This window comes from Pocillopora verrucosa, chromosome 6 (genome assembly GCF_036669915.1).
Source record: "Pocillopora verrucosa isolate sample1 chromosome 6, ASM3666991v2, whole genome shotgun sequence".
In the NCBI taxonomy this organism is placed as follows: Eukaryota; Metazoa; Cnidaria; class Anthozoa; order Scleractinia; family Pocilloporidae; genus Pocillopora; species Pocillopora verrucosa.
Window position 1 is genome coordinate 24,222,948 of NC_089317.1, and position 10,946 is coordinate 24,233,893.

A 10,946-nucleotide genomic window follows, 5' to 3' on the forward strand; every position below is an offset into this window, starting at 1 on the left:
AGTACGTGGCTAAAAACTGTCAATGGCATCTCTCGCGCCATTTTTTTGTTAGTGATTTTGAATTTGAAATTTGACCTGGCGTCGATCTACGCCTTCGGAAGGCTAGACGCAGTTCTCTTAGAAACATTTCATGAAGACATATTTGGCAAACCGACCATGCGACTTTAAAAAACAGAACCTCTAATTAATTATAATGTTCCTTCCAAATTTTCGCTCAAAGTCAGCCTCATACTGTTGATATCAGTTATCTGAAAATATTCACCTCATACATAACTGGCATGAAATGGTATCTCGTACACTTTTTTCGGTGATTTTTTAATTTTACGGTTGACGCTGGCGCGCGCGTCAATAGACGCCTTTCGGAAGTGCGACAGGTAACTGAAACTAGGTGCAATTTCCTTTCATTTCAAAACTGTTGCATAAAGCCCTCACCAATACTGATACAAATTATCTGAAAGCTTTCACTGTATACCTGGGAAGGAAATTGCAAAACTGACGGAGGAATACCGATAACTAAAAAGTTATACGTAGAATTGTAGAAGAGGAAGTTACAAACGAAACTGCTTGGTTTATTGGCGTATTAAAAACAACCATTAAGAGAAAAATGAATAAGACATCTACTCTGAGACGCAGAGTCACCGTTGTTACGCAAAAAGAAGAATGCCCTGAGTACAGCTTTTCTCTCCAAAGTGTCTCTCAAGGACTCGCTACACTTTCTATACAGTTACCACTACATTTACCCAAGAAGTAGCAGAAAACCCGGAAGGGAATTTCTTATACTCGGTCCTTGTAGTAGTTGAATTGACACTGGAAAAAAAACCTATAGCTAAAACTAGGCGCAGTTTTGTTTCAAAATCCAGATCAGAGGACTTTCTTGAATAAAAGGCTATTCGTGAAATACTTTATAACAAAAGCTCTTAGAAAAATAATGTTTGATTACAATATTGTCACTTAAAGCACTGTGTGCTGTTAGTGTCAGTCAAACGGATTGGGAATGTAGAAACTAATTCTCAATATACATTAGCAAGAAAACATATCCTCTTGGTTTTAAAAGGCATGAAAAAATGGAGCGTTTGCCTTTTTACGTTTCGTTAAGAAAACATAAAAGGATATTGTTTGAGTACTTAAAATTAATTAAAGTTACTTTTTGAAACATTTGTATCCTTGGACACAGCGCCGTTGTTATGGAAGAAAGAATGCTTTTGTCAAATCTAATACCTGATCTTTTAAGAGTCCATTTTGTCGCCTTTGTTGGCTCTTTTTCCTTGTTCGATAATATAGTTCGTTGCCTAAAAAGCACAAAACTAGGAGGTAACTGAAACTAGCCGATGAGAAATAATCTTTCTTTTTTCTGATCTTGTAAAGGCATAAGGGAAAATACGTTAAACAACCGCGCACACAGCAGCAGATTTCTCAGACACATCATGGTTGCTATGGGAAATGATGAATGCGTCACGAAACTGCTTGCCTTTCATTAGTCAGGTGTTCCTCAATAAAAGTGCTGCTCACACTTTGGGGTTATGAGTTGTGCCACTGAACTTATGCGAAACACAGAGCTAGGTAAGCTATCTCTTGTCTCATTTAAATGTTATTTAATTGTTTACAATATCATACACTACATGCTATGCTATGCTAAGGGCTATGCCTTTTCAATTTCTTTTCATAAAAGATATATCACTCACAGTCTGGCTAACGATTACTAAAAAGTTCTCTTTCTTTATAGTTCGCCATGAAGTTTCTATGGATTCTTTTGATTTGGGGTCTGACGAATGGTATAGAAAGCGCTCGTCTTCACACCTCTGGCCACAGGTAAAGAGGAGGCTTCTTCTATCGTAGAAAATTAATATATAAGGATTCAACAAAAATACAGCTTTCCATTCGAATTACCGTTACTCATAGAGGGGAATGCCAAAGACCGGATCATTCTATAAATCAATGTAAGGGTTCTGATCACTTGATGAGCTCCATGGTATTTTATCTACTACGCCAAGACAAGTGTCAGATTAACGTTTTCTTTCGTATTTGCTTTTGTGTGTGGTGGAGCAATGATAACGTAAATGAAGCCAGAGCTACAACTAATGATTGGAGTTATATTTTACGCAGGATCTTCTCCTCTCGGCTCCTTTGCGCACCGAAATATCGAACTACTGGCAAGATTGAGTGTCAGTTCCATTTGAGAAACAACGGTAAACAAGACTATTTAGTCCTTAAATGGCGTACACCGCTGGATGGACTGAGATCAGATTGTCTGACAGTCACTACCAATGGCAAGAAGCTACAATACGATGGTATTTACCCGAAGCGCTCCGCTCCAGGCCCTGATCAATACTTGCTCGTCAAAGCTGGACAAACGGTGTCATCTACGTTCGATGTTTCAGATGCGTACGACATGACTAAAGCCGGTCTCTACTCTATAGCAGTGGACACTTACTTAGAATATGTAGCGGGTAGGTTATCTGACGTGCGGTTTACCCAAACTGAGATAGAACACTTATCTTCCCCTGCTGTAAGTTACGAAATTTCCAAAGGAAGCTTCATTGAGGGAACCTTCAGCGAAAGAGCGCGCCCTCTCAAAAGAACAAATCAATATTCCATGAGAGGTTCTTCTTCGGAAGACGGCTCTTGTCCCAAACTGGAGCATTTTGTGGGAGTGGCGCCCGAAGCCTTAAAATTAGAAACAAAAAAAGCCTTCGAGGCTGCGGTCCAAAACATGAAATCAGCCATTAAATGTCTTAAAGATAATCCCGCAAAGGGAAAACCTTGGTTTGGTACAGCTACTGAGGACGCAAAAATTCTGTTGAAGAAAACTGTTGCAATAGTAGATGACAACTGGCATAAAACGTTTCATTTTGGAGGGGATGAATGTTCAAACGAAACCCTGGCATACAGTTTTCATGGAGCTTGCACTTTTTACCTCTGTAAACTGTTCAGCGAGCAGAAAACGGATACTGGTTATTACAGTAAAATGGGCATTATAGTTCATGAACTGACACACGCCATAAGCAACACCACTGATGACGAGCACGGCCCAATAAGGGTACAAAAACTCGCCAAAGCCAGTCCTAAACGCGCTGCCTTAAATGGTGCTAATTTTGCGCATTTTGTGGAAAGTTTAACCATCAGTAAGTCATGCAAAAGTTTCTGATCACTTGGCAAGGTTTGGATATTGTTCGAAAGAGGTTCGATAATAGTCCAGAATTATATGTAAGGCTGGGGATTAAATGATTGAGCTTAGGTAACGAAAAGGGTTAAGTAGGCCGGCTTCCATTTAAATCAGTATTTAAAACGATGTAAGCCTTTTAAAAGGCGTTGCTCTGGAGATAAGGGAATAAAAGTTGTTGGCGTTTAAACGATAACGTTTCAGTTTTTCCTTCCTTTTCATGGGGAGATGTCTAAGCCAGGTAATCAAATATCGAAAAATATTCTTCCAGGCGATTATCGTATCTGGCCTTGATTAGGTAAACCTCACAATATGTCTCTCTTGAATAGGCGTCAGGGCAGGAAAACTGTGGAAAAATTGTGACTACAGACATGGAGCACCTAAAATCGAGAGGTTACTTAAGAAAAAAAGGGCAAACAATTTGCTGGGGTGAGAAGAAACACAACTGTCAACCTTTTTTAGATCCTAGTTGGGCGCTGTTAGAAGGTACTTTTTTCCTACAACGGAATCTGATCACAATTTTCTAGCAAAGAAACGATCTTCGCATTCCTTTTCGTTGATTCGTATAAGGTTAAAGATAACAATGATCAATTCAATTTGGAGTTTTTTTTGTTCTAAAATTTCCAAGTGTGTGAAGTTTTGAGTGTCAGTTGTGTCTATTTGGCTAATGACCAAGATATTTGTGTTCCAAAGCTCTCCTTTCTGTTGCAAATAACTTAATTTTTTCATAAGTTTCATTATAAACCATGGAATTTATGCATTGAGCACGTTTATCACTATCAACTTACCTTCTCCTTTTTTTTTTTCTTCGTTTAAGAACAGACCAGTAGTAGTTGAATGACTGTTGAACCGTCGAAGCTAAGAGTCAGCTTTGAATCACTGCTCCTATGAAAAAAAATGGTTATTCATCTATTCCTAAGACACAAAAGAATTTTTCTCCGCATAGAGACAATTTAAAGTCCTGTAGGCATGCTTATTAAAAGTTATTGCTTCCAATGGAGATATTTACCCTGGCTTTGACATAACATTGAGGCTGCATTTTTGCTTTTGCAAACTTCCCGTTGTTCTCGAAATGTTGCAATTTAAGAAATTTCCTTTCATTTGGACCTAATTAGACATCATTTTTCTAGAACGAATATCTTCATCAAACGGAATCTTCTTAGAATTGCCCAAGTTGTTTGACAATCCATGAACTAAGTTAGAATTGTTATCAGTGAATTCATGGTATGTTCTTTTCCCAGTAATTACTTAACAAAACTAATAACTAACGCACAACTTTGATAAATAGCGTTTCATTAAAGCCAATTTATTACAAATTTCCATGTTAAGTTTATGTTAACAACTGTTAATTCATTTGAAGTCGCCAGGAGGGAAGTTAAAAATTTCGCATCCACGGAACATCGTTGTTGTTGGAGGAAATAGTGAAAAATTGCTTAACTCAAAATGAAAAGAAAATGCAGAACTAATTGGCTTTTTGAGCATTGTAAACAATCGGCCCGGAAAGATGAATAACCAGCCAGGGGAGATCCCAACTAAGTTATTAAAATCAGATATTGTTATAGATACCATATGGTTGTCAAGAAATAAAGAATGTTTGTAAAACGTACTGTTTTACTCTTTTTTCATCGTCTCTCAAGTGTATAGTACACATTTGCAAGAGGTACCATTAAGCATTACACGTCTAACGGAGATAAACAGGTGAGGTCATCTTTCCTACAGTTACTTTTAGGGATGATGGATCATGAGCCATATAGGCGGCAACGACTTGGTAAACAGCTCTAACCTGGCTTGATGGAGTTATCTTAAGAACTGACTAAGATCTGTGGTTAGAATGAACGGCCGTTTGCGAAATATAACTGGTTACTGGATACTCTGAAAAACAAGTAAAGGTTCTTAATACTCTGAGGTCGAACCAAAACTTTTGATTAACTGCAGCGGCATGTATCGGTGCGAAGTTCACAAACCGTAGTAAGATATCAGTATGTCAGCCCTCATAAAAATATGCGGTTTCTCTTAAAAAAAAATCATAGAAATTATTGAAAACATACGGCGTGATAGACTCCGAACATTTACAAAGAAAATCTTATTGAACTACTAAAGCCCTACGAAAAAAGGAAAAAGTTAGGAATCGAATTGTTACACTCGAGGACCATTCTGCTGCTTCCTTTCTATCACCGTAATAAAGTCCATCCAAGTCCCTGAAAGAAGCTTTTATCAGAGAGGGTGATTTTAAGTAAGTAAGCTCGCAAAGCGTCTCTCCTTTAAGAAGAGCAGAGAGAATTTTCGAAGCAACCCCTCTCCATTCAAAACTTATAGAGTTAGAAATGGTTTTACAAAGGCTGAGAAAGATGTTTGTTTTTTAAAGCCGATGATGAAACTTCTGTGGATGTTTGTCATACTGAAGATGGTGGATGGAGGAAAAATGGTGGAATTTGATGCTTCTGATACCACGTAAGTGGTGAGCTTTTTCTACAAATAGATATTGTGAATCGTGATAATTTGAATCAGCCTTATGCAAGATCCATGCAAGGTTGCAATAATAATAAATTTGAAAGACAGAGCTTTGCATTATGAAATAACAACATTGGACGTAAACAGGTTTAAAGTCTTAATAATTGAATACAAGCAGAGTTTGAACTGTTTAGACAATAATGTTATGGGAGCCATTATACTACACCCTTAGTAGTTAGGGTAAGTGAATCAGTCAGCTAAAACGATGAGTATGCTATACAATGAACTCGACAGGTTATAACGAAAAGGAATTTTGTTCTCCACAGGGCATTCTCCTCCTACATCGACTGCGCACCTAACTTTGCAACGTCCGACAAGATTGAATGTAAGTTCCATTTGAGAAACAACGGCCAACAAGACTATTCTGTGCTGAAATGGCGTACGCCGCTGGATGGACTGAGATCGGATTGCCTGTCAGTCACTTCCAATGGCACGAAGCTAAAGTACGATGGTATCCATATAAAGCGCTCCGCCCCAGGCCCTGATCAGTACTTGCTCGTCAAATCCGGACAAACAGTGTCGTCCACCTTTGACGTTTCAGATGCGTACGACATGACTAAGGCTGGCCTGTACTCTATAGCAGTGGACACTTATTTAGAATATGTAAAGGGTAGTGTAACTGAAAAGGCAGTGCGCCAGACTAAGATAGAACATTTATCGTCCCCTGTATTAAGTTATGAAATTGATGAAAAGAATTTTATAAAGGGAACCTCGGGTCAAAGGGCGCGCACTGAAGAAAGCGTGACCAAGGATGCTTTGGAAGACCAAATTTTTCACAACAGAAGAGGTCAGGACCTGAAGGCATCTCTTAAGTATGTAATAAAGGGAGGGTCCCCCGATGTGAAAAGTGAAACAGAACATGCTATTGTAGCTGTGTACAGAAACATTAAGTTAGCCATTCAAGACCTTGAGAATGATCGCGAGAGAGCTAAAACTTGGTTTGGATCTTCTCCTGCTGATGAACCCAAGTGGGTTTTTGAAAAAATGGAACGAGTATTATCGAAGGATAAAATTACTTACATTATTGATGGAAGAGAATGTGAAGATGGGAACTATGCCTATGCTTACTTTGGAACTCGCAAAGTCTTCCTTTGCGAATTGTACAACAGGGCCGACCCACTGATTGGGTATGACACAAAGATGGGGATTATAGTTCATGAATTGGGGCATGCAGTGGCTCGTAGGGATGATATAGCATACGGCCAAAATGCTTGTAGACGGCTCGCTATAGAAAATCCAAAAGACGCTTTAAATAATGCTGAGAATTACGAATATTTTGTGGAAAGTGGAACAATTCTGAGTCCATAATCAGTTGATGACCTATTAGATACCCTAGGGAGGGGATAGAATGGGGGGGGGAGAGGATAGGGTGGGGGTCTTTAACGGTCTTTAACAAGCTACAATTGAACGACCAACATGAAATCATTTTTCAGGTCGTGTTTGTATGAAATTGAAAAGATTTAATTGGTTAGAGTATGGAAATAGATTATAAAGGGGGAACTGCCATGGACGTACTTTAATGATTAAACTGTTGATGTTATGGGTTGCATTTTGCACCTAAGAGAAAGTGAGTATGTCTTAACTTGTCTTAGGAAGGTATCAATAAAGGCTTTTTTCGGGGAGGTACTTTTTTCTTAATGTAGGTGTACTAGTATAAAAGAGGTGTCGTTTTTCAGGGAGGGTAGACTCTGTTTAAAAACGAGTTCGAAGAGTTAATTAGTGTCTATAAGAATGAAGCATGAAACAATGCTGACTCACCGAAAGCGTATCTATGCACCTGAGGCACAAGGTGATGAAAATTTCTGTAAAAAACGTAAAACTTCAGGTTTCTCTTTTTTCTTGGAAAGAGCGAAAACCTCAACTTTTTTACTAGACTTGTGACTTGTAACTGGGATTTGGGATTTGTGAATACTTTGCCACGGCGTAAATTTTGTCAAAATTTGCACGTGAGACGGAATGTAAAAGCCCTGTCTTTCTTTTTTTGCTGCACCTTTTAAGAGAGATCGTGCCTACCTGGCGCGAGAGGCCATAACGCGTAAAGAGAAAAAGAACGAAAAAGAGAAAAAAATGAGAAAACGAAGAGAGAGGAGATTCTTAAGGAATTCAAGCACAGCTTGTTGAAGTACGAGACCTTCTGCGTGATATGAAGACAAAGAAAGAAAACAAAACAAGCAAAAATAAGGTTTCATGCCAGTTAGAAAATAGTTAGTAAAACCACTCCTATCGTCAGTTTTGTTTGTGTTTTGTCATGATGAACATACTTTCTAGTTTTGAAAAAAAAAAATTTTAAAATGCTTTGATTGGTTCATTTTTTATCATTAGTCATAGTGATTCAGTCTTAAAAATTTTGTATCCCAGCAGCCTTTGTCAACTTCGGTGAATCTTTCAAATGTGAAAGTGATTCAATCTCTCACTCCTTGTGGTCAAGACCCGAAATTGCGCCGACCTTTTTCGGTAAGGGAATCAGGGGAGTGTACACTATAAGCCCGGATAGCAGCCGCGGTCCTTTCGACGTTTATTGTGACCGTAAGAAGCTATATAATGTCGGAGGTTCTCAGCCGAAATCAAGGCAGGAATTGGCGACCGTTAATTCCATTTTTTTGCACATGATTCTCAGAATGGGTGGAACTTTGGGGTGATGGGGGCGTCCGGAGCGAATTTACAGCGTTTTTCTTCCGCCGCCATGATTCATTTGGTTAGCGTTATTCACAGACGTACCTTGGAAAGGATTGTGAAGAGGGCAAGGCAGATGAACCAAAACCGAGCAAAATGGTTCTAAATCAGCCCAAGAAATTCACGCCAGGCAAATGACCAACCACTTGAGCGAACTAAATTTGTCTTTATTCAAAACTAGTTCAGATCTTTTGAAGGTTGAAAGCGCGACTGTTCATTTCCATGCAAATCCTTATATTTCGCCCATTGCGTAAAGTAATCATATTTGTATATTCATATTTGATGAGTTCCTCTCCTTCTTACCTGTTTAAATATCATTGATTGTGAACTGTTTACTCTTAATTCATATCATTGTTTCTAATATCGTAGTCATCGCCGTTGACGCCCGAGGCTTGCTGATATGGGTACCGTCTAAGAGTGTATTTTATCAGTAATTTTTCCTATTTTATACCTATTTTCATCATTTAATCATTAAAGGTAACATTTTAAACGCAGTCAAACTTGAAAACGCGACCGTTTGGTGAGTTCGTTTGGAAGTTTTTGGTCTGTTGTGTCTACAAAATACAATCACTTATCACAACTTACTGACGTACTGAAACAAAAGGCGAGACGAGACGATCGTAAAAAAGAGAATAAATATTGTTGTCACAGCTGAACAATAAAGAAACAAGAAAAAAAATCCTGCTCCAAATCACTATTCTAATCCACTGGTGCACATCAGCGAAAAATTATAATTTCAAAAGCCATATTCCTCGCGTGCTTAAACTGAAATGGCTACTTCTGTCGTTAAAGCGTTTTGCTGGAGTTTCTTGTTTTTCAGGGCGTCTATGGCGAGCCGCAATACATTGGTACAGGATAACGGTCGAACGAAGAAAGGAAACCCACAGGAAAACAAGTGCAGTACAGTGATAAATGGAAACTATTACGCGGGAACTAACGAGGAGATGAAGACCATTCTTCAAGGAATTCAAGCACAGCTTATTGAAATACAAGAGATTCTGCGTGATTTAAAGACAGAGCAAGAAAACAAAACTGGTAAAAATTTAACATGAACGTGTTATGTTAATTAAAGAGTGTTTAGTAAGAACAACTTATGGTTAGTTTTCTTTGTATTTTTTTTCAGGATAAACTCTTTCTACTGTTCAAACAGAGAGGTTCTAAAATATTTCAATTGGTTCATTTCTCATCAAATTTGACTTACTCAGATTAATCTACTCAGTCTTGAATATTTTGTTTCCGTGCTGCCTTTGTCTACTCTAATGAATCTTTCAATGTGAAATTGATTCAATCTTTCACTTCTTGAAGTCAAGAACCGAAACTGCGCTGACCTTTTTAAGTCCGGTGAGAGGATCAGTGGAGTGTACACTATAAGCCCGGATAGCAGCCGCGGTCCTTTCGACGTCTATTGTGACCATAAAACAGCCGGTGGAGGATGGACGGTGATTCAGAAAAGATTGGATGGCTCAGTAGATTTTTATCGCGGCTGGGCCGACTACAAGCGCGGTTTTGGTAACTTGAATGGCGAGTTCTGGCTCGGTTTGGACAAGATGCATCAGTTGACTAAGGCAGGTAGGAACAGAGTTCGAATAGAGCTGGAAGACATTAAGGGAAAAACGGCCTACGCCGACTACGACATGTTTGCAGTGGCAAGTGAGAGAGCTAAGTATCAACTGAGCCTTGGAACTTACTCTGGTAAGTACATCAATGTTTGATGAATAACAAAATATTTAAAAAACACAGTAACCCGAAGATCTCGCGGCACGATCCAAAGTGTAAATAAAATTACGCGAGAGAATTTAAATAAGCTGCAGACACTTTTTTCATTTTTCATTTAAGCACAAACATTCTCGCCTGTGGTTTTTCTATATACCGAAGGATGAACGATTCAATAATCTTAAGTCGAGCTAGTAGCTCATCCTGTTATGCTAAAGCTGACGGAAACCTTTAAAATAAATAACTGCGCTTTAATTGGAAATCAGATGGTACCTGTTCGCTTACATAGAAACTCATTTGCGTGACTGCGTGGGACAAATAACAATAGCTATTCCATCAAGCGGGTTTGAAGCAAAGAATTTAAATGTCTGACAAGAAGAGCTTATTAACGTATCCATTTATCCGCAGGTACAGCCGGTGATTCTTTCTCCTTCCAGCGTGGTGCTCCTTTCTCAACTAAAGATCAGGACAATGATCCTGATAAACGTCACTGTGCCGTAACGTTTAAGGGAGGCTGGTGGTACAGCTTGTGTCGCCAAGCAAACTTGAATGGTTTGTACCAGCCAGGGCCGCATTCATCTCATGCTGATGGTATTAATTGGTATCACTGGAAGGGAGACTACTATTCGGCCAGGAGATCGGAGATGAAAATAAGGCCTGTAGATTTTTGAGTCAGCTGCCATCATATCTGGAGTTATTATCTGATCATGAATAAAATCCAATGGATTGTATTTAAACCGTCTTCTTTATGTTTTTGTGTTCGTGTAACGTGGAAAAAAATTGCCGGCGATCTGTGGAGACTGCTTGAGAAAAGGACGTAGTCATGATCTGGAACTGCATCGCGCCCTCCCCTCCCCTCCCCTGCTACATCTGAGGACTATAAGTGATG

General features: G+C 39.0%; 3 protein-coding genes across 3 annotated transcripts; all 3 read left to right on the top strand.

Moving 5' to 3' along the window:
• Positions 1-1,515: 1,515 nt before the first annotated feature.
• On the top strand, positions 1,516-3,356 carry LOC131798229 (extracellular protease). Its single transcript, XM_059115889.2, has 3 exons — positions 1,516-1,560; positions 1,724-1,809; positions 2,104-3,356. The coding sequence occupies exons 2-3, from the start codon at positions 1,730-1,732 to the stop codon at positions 3,143-3,145; spliced, it is 1,122 nt and encodes a 373-aa protein (XP_058971872.2). The 5' UTR covers positions 1,516-1,560; positions 1,724-1,729; the 3' UTR covers positions 3,146-3,356.
• Positions 3,357-6,223: 2,867 nt separating this feature from the next.
• LOC131798249 (uncharacterized) lies at positions 6,224-6,979 on the top strand. The gene has a single exon (XM_059115913.2). It carries the CDS (start codon positions 6,224-6,226, stop codon positions 6,977-6,979), a length of 756 nt encoding a protein of 251 aa, XP_058971896.2.
• Positions 6,980-8,059: 1,080 nt separating this feature from the next.
• LOC131798233 (ryncolin-2-like) lies at positions 8,060-10,772 on the top strand. Its single transcript, XM_059115892.2, has 3 exons — positions 8,060-9,379; positions 9,650-10,036; positions 10,466-10,772. The coding sequence occupies exons 1-3, from the start codon at positions 9,115-9,117 to the stop codon at positions 10,726-10,728; spliced, it is 915 nt and encodes a 304-aa protein (XP_058971875.2). The 5' UTR covers positions 8,060-9,114; the 3' UTR covers positions 10,729-10,772.
• The last annotated feature ends 174 nt before the right edge of the window (positions 10,773-10,946 follow it).

Bases quoted from the DNA above. Each gene is read 5' to 3' on its own strand.
- LOC131798233 (XM_059115892.2), top strand. From the start codon at position 9,115: ATGGCTACTTCTGTCGTTAAAGCGTTTTGCTGGAGTTTCTTGTTTTTC. The intron at 9,380-9,649 runs GTAAAAATTTAA...CACTTCTTGAAG, and splicing joins AGAGCAAGAAAACAAAACTG to TCAAGAACCGAAACTGCGCT. The intron at 10,037-10,465 runs GTAAGTACATCA...ATTTATCCGCAG, and splicing joins GAGCCTTGGAACTTACTCTG to GTACAGCCGGTGATTCTTTC.
- LOC131798229 (XM_059115889.2), top strand. From the start codon at position 1,730: ATGAAGTTTCTATGGATTCTTTTGATTTGGGGTCTGACGAATGGTATA. The intron at 1,810-2,103 runs GTAAAGAGGAGG...TATTTTACGCAG, and splicing joins CTTCACACCTCTGGCCACAG to GATCTTCTCCTCTCGGCTCC.
- LOC131798249 (XM_059115913.2), top strand. From the start codon at position 6,224: ATGACTAAGGCTGGCCTGTACTCTATAGCAGTGGACACTTATTTAGAA.